This window comes from Hyla sarda, chromosome 2, assembly GCF_029499605.1.
Source record: "Hyla sarda isolate aHylSar1 chromosome 2, aHylSar1.hap1, whole genome shotgun sequence".
In the NCBI taxonomy this organism is placed as follows: domain Eukaryota; kingdom Metazoa; phylum Chordata; class Amphibia; order Anura; family Hylidae; genus Hyla; species Hyla sarda.
Genome location: NC_079190.1, coordinates 500,424,310 through 500,445,236, shown reverse-complemented (window position 1 = coordinate 500,445,236; position 20,927 = coordinate 500,424,310). Strand labels below are relative to the sequence as shown.

At 47.4% G+C, this 20,927-nt stretch overlaps 1 protein-coding gene across 4 annotated transcripts in view; it reads right to left on the bottom strand.

Annotated features, from left to right (window-relative positions):
- Positions 1-9,771: 9,771 nt before the first annotated feature.
- Positions 9,772-20,927, bottom strand: part of LOC130357217 (oocyte zinc finger protein XlCOF6.1-like) — a 25,400-nt gene continuing 14,244 nt past the window's right edge. For all 4 annotated transcript variants that reach the window (XM_056559818.1, XM_056559817.1, XM_056559820.1 and 1 more), the window contains exons 2-5: positions 14,040-14,185; positions 13,361-13,927; positions 13,096-13,171; positions 9,772-11,469 (exon numbers count right to left, since the gene is read on the bottom strand). In XM_056559818.1, coding sequence (XP_056415793.1) covers positions 10,283-11,469; positions 13,096-13,153 — 1,245 coding nt within the window. In that variant the 5' untranslated portion in view covers positions 13,154-13,171; positions 13,361-13,927; positions 14,040-14,185 and the 3' untranslated portion in view covers positions 9,772-10,282. The remainder of the gene's footprint in view (positions 11,470-13,095; positions 13,172-13,360; positions 13,928-14,039; positions 14,186-20,927) is intronic.

The following is a 20,927-nucleotide window of genomic DNA, read 5'->3' as shown; positions in this document are numbered from 1 at the left end:
GCGCGGTACAAGGGATGAGGCAAGAGCAGAGTCGGACGTAGCAGAAGGTCAGGGCAGGCAGCAAGGGTCGTAGTCAGGGGCAACGGCAGGAGGTCTGGAACACAGGCTAGGAACACTCAAGGAAAGGCTTTCTCTGGCACAAGGGCAACAAGATCCGGCAAGGAAGTGCAGGGGAAGTGAGGTAATATAGGGAAGTGCACAGGTGAACACACTAATTAAAACCCATGCGCCAATCAGTGGCGCACCGGCCCTTTAAATCGCAAAGGCCCGGCGCGCGCGCGCCCTAGGGAGCGGGGCCGCGCACGCCGGGGCAGCACAGACGGGGAGCGAGTCTGGTAAGCGGGTCGGGATGCGCACCGCGAGCGGGCACGTCCTGCATCGCGAATCGCATCCCGGCTAGAGACATTATCGCAGCGCAGCCGGTCAGCGGGTCTGACCGGGGCGCTGCGAACAGGAGAATGCTGTGAGCGCTCCGGGGAGGAGCGGGGACCCGGAGCGCTCGGCGTAACATATATAAATATATATATATATATATATATATATATACACACATTTTTTATATATTACATTTATTTTATTATTGAATTCAATAAAGTATTCCATACTATCTATGCGTTTTTTATTATATCTGGTTTGGGGTTAATGGGGGAGATTTATCAAAACCTGTGCAGAGGAAGAGTGGTGCAGTTGCCCATAGCAACCAATCAGATTGCTTCTTTCATTTTCCACAGGCCTCTAAAGAGGCCTGTGGAAAATGAAAGAAGCAATCTGATTGGTTGCTATGGGCAACTACACCACTCTTCCTCTGCACAGGTTTTGATAAATCTCCCCAAACGTGTGTGCGCCTAGTGCGCTTATAGGTGAATAATAAACTGATCGGTAATGTTCGGCATTAGCCAATAATAGTAGCAGCCGTGACAGATGATGGAGAGCAAGACAAATGATGTGCTGCCTGTGGACGAGGCCTGGGAGCGGCAGCAGGGACAAGGTTTTCCTCTCGACTGTTTCACGCAGCCTTGTGGTGACGCTCCACATGTCTACGTAGCGGGTAGATTCATCAAGACCTGGGCTGGGGAAACGTTGACCAGTTGCCCATAGCGTCCAATCATTGCCACGTTTTCTGCATCGTGACGTCATGAGGGGGCGGTACCGTGACGTCACAAGCCTCCAGAGCCGCATCCTTTGTATAGGGGATGATATGTCTAGGGGCAGAGTACCCCTTTAAAGCAGTGATCTTAAACTGTGGCCCTCCTGATGTTGCAAAACTTCAACTCCCAGCATGCCCTGACAGCTGTTGGTTCTCAGGGCATGCTGGAAGTTGAAGTTTTGCAACATCTGGAGGGCCACAGTTTGAGACCACTGCCTTCCAGTATCCCCACCACCAGTCCCACTAGTGCTATTCTCAGACACCGCAAAGGCTGACCGCGACACAACCCCTCGTGGCTAATGCTATCCTTCTGCCTAGCACTAGGGGGGAGAAAGCAAAGACACAGATGAAGGAACAGACCATCTAGGGACATTTCCACCTTGCCATGTTACTGTAGAGATGGAGGAATCCACTGAAAGCTGGCTCACTGCCATATGGCACCTCTTGTCTTTTTAAGATGCCAGCCACAAAGCAGTTAATAGTTTTAATATTCCTTTTAGGTCCACCCCTATGCTCCTGATTGGCCTGGGAGCTATATGGAAGCAATGATTGGCTAACCTGCGGTCATGTGATCTTGGTATGCTGGGCTGCCCTGATGTCATTTGTGTTTCTACTTCCTCATCCTATCTTGCATTTAGACGCCATACCGCCATGTGTCCCTCATCCCTTCTTCTATAATAGCGCCATTGTCAGGCCCGCCCAAAGGGAATCTGGCAAAGATCGGTTGTGTCGATCTCCCTTCAACTAATGATGTTGGAGAAAGGAAGGATCGGTTAGGTTCGATCCTGTTTCTCTTTCAAAGATTTTATTAAAGTTTTAAAAACAACAAAGCACATACATTCAGGTACTGGACCGGTAAACTGCATTAAGAGTATACAGAACTGAGGGCAACTCAAGTGGAGGATCAAGGTTCAGGAGCAGTCGGCTTGAAAAAAAGCATTGGTTACCTCTGTATGTGCTGGCAATATGATCCAGGGGATGGGGGGCTGATGGGCCCCTCGACCAAGTCTAGTGTATCAAGTGGTATAAAAAAAAAGAGAGGAAAGCAACCGATAAGTATATTTTTAAGAGCCGAGGCAAGTGCTCTCTATCACCCAAAGTGCAAGAAAAAGTGCAAACGTGTCACACAAAAAAAAAATGCACAAAGGATGCGGTCTATCGCTAAGCCCTTCTCCAACAGGAGAGAGGCCCCCCAAGAAACCTACCCTTCACCTCCAGGCCAAAAGGCACCTGCAAGGATCCAGGTGCAATGCCACTTTTCGACAAAGCTACTAAGGGGCCACAAATGTACCTGGCTTCAACCTAGGCGTTAACCAAGGTATCAGCCAAGGAGCCGTATACTGATGGCATCTTGACCTAAGCCAAGATGCCCAGGGGTTGCAGGGAGGTGAGGATCCAAATGGCCACACACACCTCCCCTAGACCACCAGGAGGGACACCCAGTAGGGCTACTGCATCCTGATAATCCTGTGTACAAAACAAACACGTAAAAGTGGCACAGTGACATACAAAAAAAATAATGGTCATGCGGCCGGATGTATAAAAATTTCCCTGATCCTAACCAGAAGTCCGGGATACCAAAGGTGAGTGCCAAAGGTGAAGAGTATATGGTGCAGTGCGTTCACACCCAGTGAGTTTCAGCCCCTCAGGCTCACCACTCTCCGAGGCACAAAAGTACCTCGGATCTAGACCCTCCCAGCCTCATGGCAAGACCTGGAAGAAACAGGTCACATCAGGGCAGCCATTGAACTGGTTTCGTGGCACCAGCCCGGGAACGCCCCGGTACACCTGCTCCTCCATGTAGCTTCCATCCTACCAGTGGACTACCTGATAATAACAGATACTGCACTTGATTTTAAAAGAACAATTCAACATAAAACTCCTGGGATCCAAAGAGACACAAGAGGGGGAAGACAAGACATATAGACTTGGGGGAGGGAAGAGGGGAGTTAGTGGTAATCCCTACCTCTGCATGGAGGTTATACATAGGGAAGTAAGGAGGTGCTTCTGAGGGGAGATGCCTAGATACTCCATCAGTGGTAGCCAAGTAGTGTCAAAAGCTATTTGATTATCCATAAGGATCCAATTCAATTTGTCATTAGCCGTAATCCAATTCAGTTTGGATCTTACCAAGTGAAGGGGAATCGATTGAGTTTTCCAACTCGCGGCTATAGCAATTTTGGCTGCCAAGAAGATGTGGTAGATAAGTTTCCGGCTCCTCCTAGAGGCCTCTGGTATCAGGGCATTCAGCAAGGCCTGTTCCGGTACTTTTTAAAGATTGACTCCGGTGACAGAGTAAATTAGGTGGTATATACGGATCCAAAAATGCTGCACCTGGGGGCACTCCCACCAGATATGGAGCATAGTGCCCCGGTTTTGACATATGCAAAAGCATAATGGGGAGGAAGAGGGAAATGTGATGGCCCAGTACTGGAGTTGCACCCCTGTACCCTTGCTGTCCTGTTAGGCGGACTCTATTGCGGTGTCCCCTGAGTCCCTCTTTAATTTATGTAAATGGTTAATTATACCTTGTGTTATCTATTAAAATGTCTTTATACTGTTATGTGCCTTTAAATACTGTTCCCAAGGAAGTTACCAGTGATCACGTGACTAATAGGGTGACCTATAGGACCCCTCCAAAGTCTCCCCCCATATAAACCCTGAGAGGAGCTAGCTAGCTCTGGAGTAGTGCATGCTGAGGAACAGTAAGGTCAAGTCCTGAAAGGGTGTCTGGTGTCCCGAGGAGGCCTAAGGCCTACCACGCAGCTGTGAAGTCAGTCTAGTCAAGTCAGTCAATATCAGTCTGTACTAAGTCAGCGTGGGCCTGCAGCAAATTGTCCAAATCCACTATAAGTCCCAGCGAGCCCTAGAGTCTCTGAAGTCACTGGTCACCTCCTTGGGCCTAACTGAGCTTTCAAGACTATTACACCTGTCTGACTCAGTAAAGCTGCAATTGTTCCGTAACTTATTATCATTTGTTCCCGCACCTAGTCCAGGACCCAGCGGCATCCCTTCGAGTGGTGTAGAGGTAAAACCATGCCCTGGCGTCACAAACACAAGGGGTTAATGCCATCTGCCCCTAGGGTAATAACATCTACCCTCATCACACCCTCACCACAACTTTTGGCGTCCTACGAACAGGATACAGGTATGTGTCTAATGCAAAAAGTACCCCCCTGTGTGAACTGTGTCCAGTATTGCAGTGTAAAACACACGAGTGCGCGACAAAAATTGTGCCAGAAAGTGTACAGGACTTTGTCAGTGAAATCTCCTTGTGAAATAGAGGGGGAGGTGAAGAAAAGTCTGCTGTCTACCATTTCGGAACTGTGAAAGAATTGTACCTGCCATGTGTGTAAAATACGGGCAGAAGTTATGTTGTGTAACAAAGTGCTGGCTGTACCTGAAAGAGTTAAAGATGTGCAAAAGCGCGCAAAGATGTCCCGCACTGGTCAGCGTCCTGCCCCTGGGCGTAAAAACAATGTTGCTGTCCCGAATCCTAGGTGGAACTTGAAAGATTTTTACTGGGGGGGAGCAGAAGTCAGCGCTGCACCGCTGGCGTACTTCCGGCCGGCGGCCATCTTTCTAAAGTCTACTATAAAAGAAACAGTGCCGCTGGACCTCTTTAGTTTGCCAGAAGTCTGTGGAGAGACCAACATGGCGGAACATGCAAGCACGAGGTCGGAGGGTCCCAAGATGGCACCCAAGCAGCAGCCGTGGCGCAGATGTTTCAAGAGTTGGCCGATCGGCTGCAGAGGATCTCCATTGGGGCCGAAGACGCCTGCCTAAAAGTACCACTGCCCAATGATGACGGAGAGTGGCCAGCGACTCTGGCGGGCAGAACGCCTGCATCATCCAGGAGGAGCGTTGCTGATGAGGCTGTCCCCACACTACCAGACCTGGGGATCCTTGGCGGAGATCTATATAGTGGAGTCTGAAGTGAGTACCCTGGCTGAGGCCGCTTTCTCTACCCCTCCATCTACCCGCAGCCCAGAGCCTGCCCCCCCCAGATCCAGAAGCCTATTCAGCACGCCCCTGGTCACCACCGCTACCCCGGTGGCTATTTGGCGATAAGCCGACACTCATCCAGTACATGAGAGAGTACCTGTTACCCCTGCCAGGGAAGCCCCATCCCTCAGTTCCGACAGCCCAGTCCGAGAGGGCTAAACAAGAGGCCAAAATGGCTGCATTAGTGAAGATGAGGGTACAAAGAAGGAAGGAGTATGGGCCAAAACCAATGCCATACGAAGTGCGCCAAGACCCTTGAGGCCCTGTACATTAGGATGCTAGACCACATCCGAGAGGGAGAGCCACCCCTAAAGAGGCACAGAGCCACGGTGATTAAGTTTGATAGTTTGGCACCCTCATGGACCGTCCTCATGGGGGAACCATCCTAGTAAATAGATGAGCAGTCAAGAGAGACTATCTTCCACCACATTTGCATTCTCTGGAGAATGGAGAGATACAAGAATATACTCCGGTCAACAGCGTGAGAGGAGAGTGGGCGGCAGCGGTCACCTGTTCGAAAAAAAAACTAAAGCCAGAGACATCTGTGAAGAAGAAAAGGTACCTGCCCAAGGCGCCTGTCATGGCCCAGAAGTACTAACTCAAGTCTCCTACAGATGTGCCCAGGCCTACTCCTGTCGCTGAGGTTTGGCCTGCTCACTGGGCTCCAATTAAAGTGCATCGGCCTACTCCTGCTGAGGAGGAGGTTTGGTCGGCCCAACAGTCACCTACAACTTGTCCCCCAGTGGCGCAAGCTGCTGCTGTGCAAATGGTAGTCACTGTGAGTCCTACCATAACCGAGTCCACGTTGTCCCAAGTGAATTGGAGCACTTATGTCAGTCCTTTGGAGGGGGGCACAGTCCCGTGGTCCCTGTTACATGTCCCAGCCTAGGAAGCAGTCCAACAGGCGAGACGGGTATGGGAAATTTCGAGGCTGACTTTCATGTGTAATGTTTGTTTGTGTGGAAGTATCACTACTGTTTTTCAGGTTATGCAACGTTCGTTGCCTGGTGCAACCATTTTGCATAAGTTTATGTGCCCGGCTTACAGCCGTGATTCTTTACTACAGACTCCTCTGTACCAGAATTTTGGAGCAGTACTCCAAAACTATTTGCAGAGTAATGTATTGTTTATTCTTTTCACAAGTGAATGCAATTATCATTATTGTTATAAAACTGTATTATTTGGGTCACCATGTAATAAAGTGTATATACAAAATGTCTAAAGTGTCTAATGTCCTTTCTATCCATGGCAATTGTATAGGAGGTATCCTGACTTTGTCAGAAGAAGCCTATCCACTTACCTCACTGCCAGGGTAATACCTGCAAGGTATAGAGAGTAAAAGTACCTTTATGTATAAAAGTTATCCGTCTACAGTATATTAATGTCTAGTCAGTATAGAATAATTTTGTGTACAGATAGTCAGTAATGTACATAGCATATTTTATGTGTCTAATATAGTCAAATATATGTCATATAATTAGTCAGGACTGTAGCTAACCAGTCTGTATAGCAAGTCCACATCAGTTAACAAATGTCTATTGTTTCCTGTCCATCATCTACAGGGTTCTCTTGTGGCCGGAGAGTTCTCCTGGAGGTGTAAGTAACATTTACAGTGACAGAGCTACTGTGTACATAAGTAAATTTTTTCAAGTGTTGTAAAAAAAAATATATATATATAAATAAATTTGGAACTGCTAGTCTAATGTTATGGGGAGAAGAAGCTAAAAGCCGAAGGGCCCCATTAGAACAGGCAGGGTAGAAAGCCTCAGGCAGCCCAATCCGAACTCATCTTTATTCACCAAAAAGCAGTTACAAGACTAAAAGGATCTCGTTTTTTGGCTCAGTTGTCAAACCCTCAAAGTTGGAGCATGCAAGGACGTTAATTGTAATGCCACATGGACTCTTCCCCAGTTCATCAGTCCTGTGAAGGACATTGGTGCGCTATGCCCTAGGAACTGTTTTGTAGTCATCTCATGGCCTCAGTGTCTACTTTATAATCATCCGCCCTCCAGGACTGGGCACCGAGGACAGCTGTTGTTAAGGGGAGGGGGGGAGGTTTGTGGTGAACCAGTACAGGAGTTGCACACCTATACCCTTGCTGTCCTGTCAGGCAGACTCCATTGCGGTCTCCCCCGAGTCCCTCTAATCTATTTGATGTAAATGGTTAATTATACCTTGTGTTATCTATTATAATGTCTTCATACTGTTATGTGCCTTAACCCCTTAAAAGGACTCAGCCCATTTGGGCCTTAAGGACTCAGACAATATATTTTTATGTTTTCGTTTTTTTTCTCCTCGCCATCAAAAAATAACTCTTTTATATTTTCATCCACAGGATAGTATGAGGGCTTGTTTTTAGCGTGATCAGTTGTCCGTTGTAATGCCATCACTCACTTTACCATAAAATGTATGGCGCAACCAAAAAAATACTATTTGTGTGGGGAAATTAAAAAGAAAACCACAATTTTGCAAATTTTGGAAGGTTTCGTTTTCACGCCGTACAATTTATGGTAAAAATGACGTGTTTTTTTTATTCTCTGGGTCAATACGATTAAAATGATACCCATGATAATATACTTTTCTATTACTGTTGCGCTTAAAAAAATCGCAAACTTAACCAAATTAGTATGTTTAAAATACCCCTATTTTGAAGACCTATAACTTTTTCATTTTTCCGCATAAGCGGTGGTATGAGGGCTCATTTTTTGCGCCGTGATCTGTACTTTTTTGTTTTTGTTTTCACGCCGTTCAATTTATGGTAAAAATGACGTGTTCTTTAGTCTTTTGGTCAATACGATTAAAATGATACCCATGATAATATACTTTTCTATTACTGTTACTCTTAGAAAAAAATAGTTAACTTTTTAACCAAATTAGTACGTTTAAAATCCCCCTATTTTGAAGACCTATAACTTTTTCATTTTTCTGTATAAGCGGTGGTATGAGGGCTCATTTTTTGCGCCGTGATTTGTATTTTTTATTGATACCATATTAGCTTATATAAAACTTAAAAAAAAAATTTTTGTTTAATAAAATGTTATAAAAAAACAGCTATTTAGGACTTTTTATTTTTTTTATGCTCACGCTGTTCACCGTACGGTATCATTAACATTTTATTTTAATAGTCTGGATATTTACGTAAACAAATATTTAATTTTTATTTATTTTTTTTTTTTACACTTTTTGGGGATGAAATAGGGAAAATGGGACAATTTACGTTTTTAATCGGGGAGGGGGTTTTTCAAATTTTTTAAAAACTTTTTTTTACTTTTATTTTTACACTTTAATAGTCCCCATAGGGGACTATTTATAGCAATCATTCGATTGCTAATACTGTTTAGTGCTATGCATAGGTCATAGCACTGGTCAGTATTATCGGTCATCTTCTGCTCTGGTCTGCTCGATCTCACACCAGAGCAGAAGACCCGTGGAAGGCAGCGGAGGCAGGTGACCACTGCTGTTCTGGATGATCTGTCTGCTGTTCTGGATGATCGGATCGCCGCGGCAGCGCTGCGGGCGATCCGATCATCCATTTTAGTGACCACAGCGCTGCAGATGCCGTGATCTCTATTGATCATGGCATCTGAGGGGTTAATGGCGGACATCCGCGCGATCGCAGATGTCCGCCATTACCAGCGGGTCCCTGGCTGCTATCAGGAGCCGGGACTTGCCGCGCATGAGCCGAGCATCGCTCCGATGCTCGCGGTTATGCATAGGACGTAAATGTACGTCCTGGTGCGTTAAGTATCAGCTCACCAGGACGTACATTTATGTCCAGCGTCGTTAGGGGGTTAAATACTGATCACGTGACTAATAGGGCAACCTATAGGACCCCTACAAAGTCTCCCCCCATATAAACCCTGGAAGGAGCTAGCTAGCTCTCTTAAGTAGTGCATGCTGAGGAACAGTAAGGTCAAGTCAGAGAGAGTGTGTGGTGTCCTGAAGAGGCCCAAGGCCTACCCTGCAGCCACGCTTCCACTAATCCAGTGCCCCACAGGTGAACGTCAAAACCTGGTAAGCTACATACGGGGTGAAGTCAACGTGGGCATTCAGCAAATTGTCCAAATCCACTATAAGTCCCAGTGAGCCCTAGAGTCTCTGAAGTCCCTGGTCCCCTCCTTGAGCCTAACTGAGCTGTCAAGACTATTACACCTGTCTACCTCAGTAAAGCTGTGGTTGTCCCATAACTTGGCATCAGAGTCATCATTTGTCCCCGCGCCTAGCCCAGGATCCAGCGGTATACCTTCAGGGTGGTGTAGAGGTAAAACCATGCCCTGGTATCACGAAGACAAGGGGTTAATGCCATCTGCCCCTAGGGTAATAACATCTACCCTCATCACAGAAACATCTTAGCTATCCTTGTCGGGACTAAGTTCCATCTAAGTAAATTCCGGAATATCGGAGCTGCCGGGGTGTGAGGGGACTGTAAACGGAAACGATTAGGTTTGATCCTGTTAGTGGGCAGAAGCTCACTCCTCTCCGCCCCACAGGACACAAATGCACATTAGCTAAAAGGAGCGTACACGTGTATTGGGTGTAAGGGTAGAACAGTTGTCAGCAGACTGCTATTCAAGGTGTAATGCTAGTTTAATAGTAACACAAATCCATAAAGGTTATAAATAAAGAATTGTCTTTATTAAAAAAAAAAAAGCAAACAAACTAAAACATTACTTTTTTTTTTCAGAACCAGCACCACACATGGTATTGTAATTTGCCTCTATTGAAGTGAATGGGGCAAAGCTGTAATACCACAAACAACCTGTAGACAGATCTGGTGCTGTTTTTGGAAAGCAGCTGTGTTTACCCAGGACAACAGCATTAAAGGGGTACTCCGCCCCTAGACATGGATAGGAAAGAATAGGACATAAGATGTAAGATCGCGGGGGGGGTCTGCCCACTGGTCCCCTCAGCAATCACCGGGTTATGTTCAGAACGCTGGTTGTTATGTCACGCCACGCCCCCTCTATTCATGTCTATGGGAGGGGGCGTGACGGTAGTCACGCCCCCTCCCATAGAAATGAATGGAGGGGGCGTAGCATGATATCACGACCACAGCTGCCCAAACCCATCCTGAGGCAGCTGGTCCTACTATGGAGCCCCACCCTTACCATATTTCCTACAGTCTGTACATTAAATTGTCTTATCTTTTGCATGAGCTCTCTGATGTGCTACAAGACCTGCTTTCTGGTTAAAACATTTCCCACATACCATACATGAAAAGGACATCTCCCCAGTGTGAAGTCTTAGATGTTCCACAAGACTTGTCTTATAGTTGAAACACTTTCCACATACTGTGCATGAAAACGGCTTCTCCCCTGTGTGAATTCTCTGATGTTCCCGAAGACTTGATTTATAGTTAAAACATTTCCCACATACTGAACACAAATGTGGCTTCTCCCCTGTATGAATTCTTACATGTTGCACAAGACTTGATTTGTAGTTGAAACACTTCCCACATTCGGAACACGAATGGGGCTTCTCGCCTGTGTGAATCCTTAGATGTTCGACAAGAATTGACTTATAGCTAAAACATTTCCCACATGCTGTACATGTATAGGGCTTCTCCCCTGTGTGAGTTCGCAGATGTTTCTCAAGAGTTGATTTGTTACTCAAACATTTTCCACATTTAGGACATGAAAACGGCTTCTCCGCTGTGTGAGTTGTCTGATGGATAACAAGATATGATTTGCTAGTGAAACATTTCTCACATTCTGAGCATGAAAACGGTTTCACTCCTGTGTGAGTTTTCTGATGTCCAACAAGAAGGGATTTCCTAGTAAAACATTTGCCACATTCCAAGCATGAAAATGGCTTCTCCCCTGTGTGAATTCTCTCATGTTTGACCAGATCTGTTTTCACAATGAAACATTTCCCACATTCAGAACATGAAAATCTTTTCTCCCCAGTGTGAATTCTGTAATGATTAGCAAGAGCTGATGAGTGATTAAAAGTTTTCCCACATTCTGAACATGAAAAAGGCTTCTCCCCTGAGTGAGTTCTCTGATGACAAACAAGGTGCGATTTCCTACTGAAACATTTCTCACATTGTGAACATGAGAAAAGCTTCTCTCCTGTGCGAGTTCTCTGATGTTCCACGACACTTGATTTTGGACTAAAAGATTTCCCACATTCTGACAAAGGCCTTTCATCTATGTGAATTCGCTCTTGCTCAGGAAGAGGAGATTTCATTTCTAGATGTTCCCCATGTTTAGAACTTGCTAAAGATTTATGTCCAGTTTTTTCAATCTGTGACTGATCATCTTCTACTTCATTATAGGGATACAGAAGGAAATGCTCATGGGAGTGTCTCACCCTGTCTTCTCCCGGAAAAACAAAATTTATATTTCAGCATTTTTATGTAAAAACATGATCACGGCATGTATCACAATACAATAAACAATTCTAAATAAGAGGTTACCTTTTCTCTAACTGTACACAAAATTTATCAAAAGAAACAATGTGTCAAAAATATATGTCAACCATGTATGGAAAAAACAAAACAAAAATAAAAATAAAAAAAACAACAAAGGTAGTATCCACAACAAAATGACTGTTTAGTAACCTTCGTGTCCTTTTATACTGGCTCATAATTTTTTTTAATTTTTTTTTATTATTATTATTTTTTAGTTTTCTACCTTGATATTGCTCTGTATTTTCTGCTCAGCCTCAGTCAAATACACAGACTAGGAAGGGGAATTACCAAGCAGGCTGTGACATCATGTGAAGCCATACAGGGGAGAACTTCCTCCCTCACTCTGCTACACACAGCCCAGAGCAGTTCAGTGTGAGATGAGCTATGATTGGCTAAGGCTGCACACACCCTTCTCAGCACTCCAGACTGCATTTCCTGATTTTGGATCATAGTCTGTGCAAGAGATGTGGGGGAAATGTGCTCTGGACAAGTAGAGAGACACCTAGTGGCAGCTTTTTTTAAACACTAATAAAACATAGAAAACTTCATAAAAAAAAAAAAAAGTACATTAGAAAGATTTTTTATTTACCATAAGGAGTGCAATAGCAAAAATTAGTTTCAATGAGAGTGCCCATTTAACAATCTATACTCATGAGAAGGTTATGGCTTAAAAAGGTTAACCCACACATAAGAACTATAGGAACCATCTGGAAGGAAGCCACAGCTTTATCCTATCCCAGGCAAGCCATTGGAGAGGAATTAGAAGTTGAGTGCAGAAGAGTGAGGAGATGGCATGAGCGAGTCTCTAGGGGGATCAGACATGGACTAGGCCTGACCTGGCACCCCACAGCTGGGAATTGCAATACAGAAAGACTGATTCAAAGAGACAAGAAACTGTGAGCCAAACTGTTGGATTCCAAGGCTAAAGAAGAAGCTACAGAAAGAATCAGATATGGATTTATTAGGAAAACCTGCTCCAGCCTTAGTAAAGGCCGCCTGTGACCTTGTTAAAGACTGTGCCTCCAAGAACCATTTTTGAAGCTAACCCTGTCTCTGGCTGGTTAGTTTTTTATATGACCATCAAGGGCACCCCAAACAACACCAGCTATTAGACATGATACACAGGAAGAACATAGGGAACTACTACTGCCATCATCCTAGGTGAACCCCCTCTTCATTGAAGCAATTTAAAGGGGTACTCCGCTGCTAGACATCTTATCCCCTATCCAAAGGGTAGGGGATAAGATGCCTGATTGCGGGGGTTCAGCTGCTGGGGCCCCCCGTGATCTCCCGTAGCACCTGGTGTTTTAAACAAACGCCAGGTTTCTGCAGCAGTGGTTGTGATGGCCACGTCCCTTGCGACATCACGCCATGCCCCCTCCATTCATGTCTATGGGAGGGGGCTTGTCGTCCGAATTCTGTTGAACACATTAATTGAGCCAAATCACTACATGAGGAACGAAAAAGCTCAAGACTCATTCTGCACATGATAAGTCATGAAACAAAACACCAGATACATGGAGGCTCTCACCATTCTCTGATCGGGGTTCCTCCAGTTCTCTCCTCGTTCCTCCAGAACTTTCCCGCATGGATCCAACATTAAGGACCTGAGGATGAAAACAAAAATAGAACTAGGGATGATCATGCTGAGTGGCGATCAGAAAGGATCAACAATTAAAGGATATATATCATGCTCAAAAACATATCCCCAATCCGCTCTCCCACAGACTTATACGGGGGGTCGAGACGCTGTGTCCCTGGGGAGGGCCGGGGGAATAATGTCCATAAATACATACCTGATGATCCTCTTTTCCTGGACAATCCTGGTGATATAGAGGACGGGGACACCTCTCTGGGGGATTTATACTACTGGATCCATCTATAGGAAATAAACACAGTGACTGAATCCATTGTTATATGTGATGATCAGATGATGGGGGAATCTAGGAGATCCACAAACCTGCTCTCTCCTCTTACCTGGTGATGTGAGGGACTGGTGATCCTCCATCATGACCTGATCCTTGTACAGATCCTTGTGTCCTAATAAATACTCCCACTCCTCCATGGAGAAATAGACAGTGACATCCTGACACCTTATAGGAACCTGACACAGACAATGATACAATTCTCCTCCAGACACTTCATACCTTGGTGTTATTGTATAATGTCCCAGCATTCCCAGCAGCGCTCACCTCTCCAGTCAGCAGCTCAGTGATCCTGGAGGTAAGTTCTAGGATCTTCTGCTCATGTATCAGTGAATGAGGTGGAGGCTCCTCGGGGGCGGGGCTCTGGCTCCTGCTCCAGCCTCCTGACACACGGGGTGTCACACACTCACCAGACAACTTCTTCACTACTGTGTAATCCTGTGTATGGGGAGACACTGATCACTACAGAGAGAAGAAGAATCCCGCACCTTTCCGCTCATTTCCCTGCTTTATTAATAGAGATACAAGGAAGGTCATGTGACCCTCTCACCTCTCCAGTGATCCAGTAGATCATCTCTAGGGTGAGGTCTAATATCCTCCCAGACATGTGGTCTCTGTCCTCCTCCATCCTTGGTGGGTCTTTCGTGAGAATGACCATGGTCTCTTAAAGCTATGCGAGTCCTGTACCTAAGGAACCTGAAGGGAAAATAAGGAAGTTGGTGCTAAATCTTATAAGCATAGTGTCTCCTCCTATAGAGAGCTGTTTGGAAGCCATTAGGGGCTACCTTGAGGTCATTCTTCTCCCTTCTCTTTTCTGCCATGTGAGGGAAATCGATCTACCTATGGATGTGTTTACCTATTGGGGAAAAGGGGTCTACCTATCTGATGACAGACCTGCCTATGGTGGGACTACCTAATAAGGGAATTACCAGAATATGAAAGGACACAGTCATTTGGATGCCACATTGGAGACTAATCCACAAAATGATATGCAGCCACAGCAAAGTCCGGAGGCCATGGTTGTGAAAAGTAGTTTTGAGAAAGCTACATTTTCTTTACCAATTTGGGCTTTCTGACTTTGCTGTGACTGTATATCACTTAAGTGAACAAAGTAGGGACATACCTACCTAATGGGAGAAGTACCTGCTTAATGTACGGGATATACCTACTTTATGGGGGAAAGAGATACAGGAAAAAACCCGGAATGATAGCGCAATCCACTCAGATGTCAGTTTCAAATAATGTTCTTCTTTATTAAAGCAAAATCACAACGCGTTTCGAGGCTTGTACATGCCTCTTCCTCAGGTAAAAACAGGCTTACATACATGCAAAGTAAAAGTGTCTGTTTAAAAGGATTTTTTGGCGCCAAAGATTTTTTGCGATCTTTGGCGCATAAAAAGATCCTTTTAAACAGACACTTTTACTTTGCATGTATGCAAGCCTGTTTTTACCTGAGGAAGAGGCATGTACAAGTCTCGAAACGCGTTGTGATTTGGCTTTAATAAAGAAGAACATCCTTAAGAGGTTTCTCTTTCATATTATAGAATCCCTGAAGTCACCGGTAAGCAAGACTAAGGCCCCAGCCACAGATTGGGTTTCATCTCTTAAAGGGGTACTCTGGTGGAAAACATTTTTTTTTAAATCAACTGATGCCAGAAAGTTAAACAGATTTGTAAATGACTTCTATTTAAAAATCTTAATCCTTCCAGTACTTATCAGCTGTTGTATGCTCCAGAGGAAGTTCTTTTCTGTTTGAATTTATTTTCTGTCTGACCACAGTCTCTCTGCCGACACCTCTGTCCATGTCAGGAACTGTCCAGAGTACAAGAAAATCCCCGTAGAAAACCTATCCTGCTTTGGACAGTTCCTGACATGGACAGAGGTGTCAGCAGAGAGCACTGTGGTCAGACTGAAAAGAAATTCAAACAGAAAAGAAATTTCTGTGGCGCATACAGCAGCTGATAACTACTGGAACAATTAAGATGTTTTAAATAGAAGTAATTTACAGATCTGTACCCCTTTAAGTCTCTCATGGTCCACTAATAGTCCAGGGTTTGAATTTTTCCCTGTTCTATTCCAATGGAGTAACTGCAAAAACACAGAATGTTGGTGGACCATGAGGACTGGCTTGGGGACCTCTGGTCTAATGCTTCCAGAGCAGGTCTACAGTCTACATACCATGGTGCACTCATCCTGGCAATGTGCTGACACTGACTGAAGACAAAAGAACGATTTCGGTCATTGTATAGGCATTGCCGTCTATAGGAACTGATTCATTCTGCGCCAGGCGCACTCCATTATCTCCTGCTTGAATTTTTCCCGACCCATGACAGACATGTACATCATGGGTCGGCTCCCATTCTATAACGACGGGACCCATGGCTAATAGCGTGAGGCACTGATCGCGGTGCCGCGCGCTATTAACGCTTTAGACACAGCGTTCAAAGTTGATCTGTTAGTCTGCGTCTAAAGTGAAACTTAATAAGTGTCGGTTAGCTAAGGGGGCTGTTCGGGTTCGCCGCGGTTCACCGCGGCATCCTGAACAGCTGTAGGACACGAGGAGGGTCCCCTTACCTGCCTCCTGGTGTCCGATCGCCAAATGACTGCTCAGTGCCTGAGATCCAGGCATGAGCAGTCAAGCGGCAGAATCATTGATCACTGGTTTCCTATGAGAAACCATTGATCAATGTAAAAGATCAGTGTGTGCAGTGTTATAGTCTCCTATGGAAGCTATAACACTGCAAAAAAAAAAAAAAAAAAAAAGTGAATAAAGATAATTTAACCCCTTCCCTAATAAAAGTTTGAATCACCCCCCCTTTTCCCATTTAAAAAAAAAAGTTTAAATACAAATAAAAATATGTGGTATGGCCGCGTGCGAAAATGTCCGAATTATAAAAATATATTGTTAATTAAACCGCACGTCAATGGCGTACGCACAAAAAAAATTCCATATCATGAAAAAATGAATAAAAAGCGATCAAAAAGTCCTATCAATACAAAAATGGTACTTCTAAAAACTTTAGATCTCGGCGCAAAAAATGAGCCCTCATACCGCCCCATATGCTGAAAAAAAAAAAAAAAGTTATAGGGGTCAGAAGATGACAATTTAAAACGTATACATTTTCGTGCATGTAGTTACCTACAGAATAAAGATAAGGTGTCATTTTTACCGAAAAATGTACTGTATAGAAACGGAAGCCCCCAAAAGTTACAAAATGATGTTTTTTCTTAAATTTTGTCGCACAATGAATTTATTTTTCCGCTTTGCCGTAGATTTTACGGCAAAAAATAAGCCATCATATGGATTTTTTGGTGCAAAATTTTGAGTTATGGTTTTTTAAAGGTAAGGAGGAAAAATAACGAAAGTGCAAAAACGGAAAAACCCCTGGTCAAAAAGGGGTACTCTGGTGGAAAACTTATATATTTTTTTAAATCAACTGGTGCCAGATTTGTAAATGACTTCTATAAAAAAATCTTAATCCTTCCAGTACTTATTAGCTACTGAATACTACAGAGGAAATTCTTTTCTTTTTGGAACACAGTGCTCTCTGCTGACATCTCTGTCCATTTTAGGTAGGGATGTCCCAATACCATTTTTTTTTAAGACCGAGTACGAGTAACGATACTTTAATTCTAGTACTTGCCAATACCAAGTACAAGTACTTTCATTTTAAAGGGAATCGGACAGCATGTGGGTCCTTGTTGTGTACAATGGAGGCGGCTGCTGTAGATCTCTCTTCTCCATTGGGCAGAACAGGGAATTTGCATTGGCGGAGAGACCGATGTCTCCGGAGCGATTGCGCTGATGTTCACATGGTGAGCAGCGGTAGAAACCGGGTCACCTGCACTATCTACATATAAATTTAAGTTAGTGCAGGTGACTCTGCTGTAAGATTATCTTTAATAGTAGGTAGTATAGATAGTTCCAGACAGAAAGCAGGACCCCCCCCCTTGTAGCCAACAGGACCCCCCTTGAAGCCAACAGGACCCCCACCTGTAGACAGAAGCCCCCCTTTGTAGCCAGCAGGACCCCCCTGTAGACAGAAACCCCCCTTTGTAGCCAGCGGTACCCTCCCTGTAGATAGTAGTCCCCCTTTTAAGCCAGCAGGACCCCCCTGTAGATAGCAGCCCCCCTTTGTAGCCAGCAGGACCCCCCTGTAGACAGAAGCCCCCCTTTGTAGCCAGCAGGACCCCCCTTGTAGACAGCAGCCCCCCTTTGTAGCCAGCAGCCCCCCTTTGAAGCTAGCAGGACCCCCCTGTAGATAGCAGCCCCCCTTTGTAGCCAGCCGGACCCCCCCTGTAGACAGCAGTCCCTCTTTGAAGCTAGCAGGACCCCCCCTGTATATAGCAGCCCCCCCCCGTAAATAGCAGTCCCCCTTTGTAGCCAGCAGTTTCCCTTTGTAGCCAGCAGTCCCCCCCCGTAAATAGCAGTCCCCCCCCTGTAGACAGCAGTTTCCCTTTGTAGCCAGCAGTCCCCCCCTGTAGATAGAAGCCCCCCTTTGTAGCCAGCAGTCCCCTCCCTGTAGATAGCAGCCCCCTCCCTGTAGACAGCAGCCCCCCCTGTAGATAGCAGCCCCCTTTGTGGCCAGTAGTCCCCTCCCTGTAGATAGCACCCCCCCTTTGTAGCCAGCAGTCTCCCCCCTGTAGATAGCAGCCCCCCTTTGTAGCCAGCAGTCCCCCTGTAGCCTGTAGATAGCAGCCCCCCTTTGTAGCCAGCAGTCCCCTCCCAGTAGACAGCAGCCCCCCTTTGTAGCCAGCAGCCCCCCTTTGTAGCCAGCAGTCCCCTCCTTGTAGATAGCAGCCCCCCTTTGTAGGCAGCAGTCCCCCCTGTAGCCTGTAGATAGCAGCCCCCCTTTGTAGCCAGCAGTCCCCTCCCAGTAGACAGCAGCCCCCCTTTGTAGCCAGCAGCCCCCCTTTGTAGCCAGCAGCCCCCTCCCTGTAGATAGCAGCCCCCCTTTGTAGCCAGCAGTCCCCTCCCTGTAGATAGCAGCCCCCCTTTGTAGCCAGCAGTCCCCTCCCTGTAGATAGCAGCCCCCTCCCTGTAGACAGCAGCCCCCCCTGTAGATAGCAGCCCCCCCTGTAGATAGCAGCCCCCTTTGTGGCCAGTAGTCCCATTCCTGTAGATAGCATCCCCCCTTTGTAGCCAGCAGTCTCCCCCCTGTAGATAGCAGCCCCCCTTTGTAGCCAGCAGACTCCCCCCTGTAGATAGCAGCCCCCCTTTGTAGCCAGCAGTCCCCCCTGTAGCCTGTAGATAGCAGCCCCCCTTTGTAGCCAGCAGTCCCCTCCCTGTAGAAAGCAGCCCCCCTTTGTAGCCAGCAGCCCCCCTTTGTAGCCAGCAGTCCCCTCCCTGTAGATAGCAGCCCCCTTTGTAGCCAGCAGGACCCCCCTTGTAGACAGCAGCCCCCCTTTGTAGCCAGCAGCCCCCCTTTGAAGCTAGCAGGACCCCCCTGTAGATAGCAGCCCCCCTTTGTAGCCAGCCGGACCCCCCTGTAGACAGCAGTCCCCCTTTGAAGCTAGCAGGACCCCCCCTGTATATAGCAGCCCCCCCCCCCCGTAAATAGCAGTCCCCCTTTGTAGCCAGCAGTTTCCCTTTGTAGCCAGCAGTCCCCCCCCGTAAATTGCAGTCCCCCCCTGTAGACAGCAGTTTCCCTTTGTAGCCAGCAGTCCCCCCCTGTAGATAGAAGCCCCCCTTTGTAGCCAGCAGTCCCCTCCCTGTAGATAGCAGCCCCCTCCCTGTAGACAGCAGCCCCCCCTGTAGATAGCAGCCCCCTTTGTGGCCAGTAGTCCCCTCCCTGTAGATAGCACCCCCCCCTTTGTAGCCAGCAGTCTCCCCCCTGTAGATAGCAGCCCCCCTTTGTAGCCAGCAGTCCCCCTGTAGCCTGTAGATAGCAGCCCCCCTTTGTAGCCAGCAGTCCCCTCCCAGTAGACAGCAGCCCCCCTTTGTAGCCAGCAGCCCCCCTTTGTAGCCAGCAGTCCCCTCCTTGTAGATAGCAGCCCCCCTTTGTAGGCAGCAGTCCCCCCTGTAGCCTGTAGATAGCAGCCCCCCTTTGTAGCCAGCAGTCCCCTCCCAGTAGACAGCAGCCCCCCTTTGTAGCCAGCAGCCCCCCTTTGTAGCCAGCAGTCCCCTCCCTGTAGATAGCAGCCCCCCTTTGTAGCCAGCAGTCCCCTCCCTGTAGATAGCAGCCCCCCTTTGTAGCCAGCAGTCCCCTCCCTGTAGATAGCAGCCCCCTCCCTGTAGACAGCAGCCCCCCCCTGTAGATAGCAGCCCCCTTTGTGGCCAGTAGTCCCATTCCTGTAGATAGCATCCCCCCTTTGTAGCCAGCAGTCTCCCCCCTGTAGATAGCAGCCCCCCTTTGTAGCCAGCAGACTCCCCCCTGTAGATAGCAGCCCCCCTTTGTAGCCAGCAGTCCCCCCTGTAGCCTGTAGATAGCAGCCCCCCTTTGTAGCCAGCAGTCCCCTCCCTGTAGAAAGCAGCCCCCCTTTGTAGCCAGCAGTCCCCTCCCAGTAGCCAGCAGTCCCCTCCCTGTAGATAGCAGCCCCCTTTGTAGCCAGCAGTCCCCTCCCTGTAGACAGCAGCCCCCCTTTGTAGCCAGCAGCCCCCCTTTGTAGCCAGCAGCCCCCTCCTTGTAGATAGCAGCCCCCCCCCCCTTGTAGCCAGCAGTCCCCTCCCTGTAGATAGCAGCCCCCCTTTGTAGCCAGCAGTCCCCCCCTGTAGACAGCAGCCCCCCTTTGTAGACAGCAGCCCCCCTTTGTAGACAGCAGCCCCCCTTTGTAGACAGCAGTCCCCTCCCTGTAGATAGCAGCCACCTTTGTAGCCAGCAGTCCCCCCTGTAGACAGCAGCCCCCCTTTGTAGACAGCAGCCCCCCTTTGTAGCCAGCAGTCCCCTCCTTGTAGATAGCAGCCCCCCTTGTAGCCAGCAGTCCCCTCCCTGTAGATAGCAGCCCCCCTTTGTAGCCAGCAGTCCCCTTCCTGTAGATAGCATCCCCCCTTTGTAGCCAGCAGTCCCCTCCCTGTAGATAGCAGCCCCCTCCCTGTAGACAGCAGCCCCCCTGTAGATAGCAGCCCCCTTTGTGGCCAGTAGTCCCCTTCCTGTAGATAGCATCCCCCCTTTGTAGCCAGCAGTCTCCCCCCTGTAGATAGTAGCCCCCCTTTGTAGCCAGCAGTCTCCCCCTGTAGATAGCAGCCCCCCTTTGTAGCCAGCAGTCCCCCCTGTAGCCTGTAGATAGCAGCCCCCCTTTGTAGCCAGCAGTCCCCTCCCTGTAGATAGCAGCCCCCCTTTGTAGCCAGCAGTCCCCTCCCAGTAGACAGCAGCCCCCCTTTGTAGCCAGCAGTCCCCTCCCTGTAGATAGCAGCCCCCTTTGTAGCCAGCAGTCCCCTCCCTATAGACAGCAGCCCCCCTTTGTAGCCAGCAGCCCCCCTTTGTAGCCAGCAGTCCCC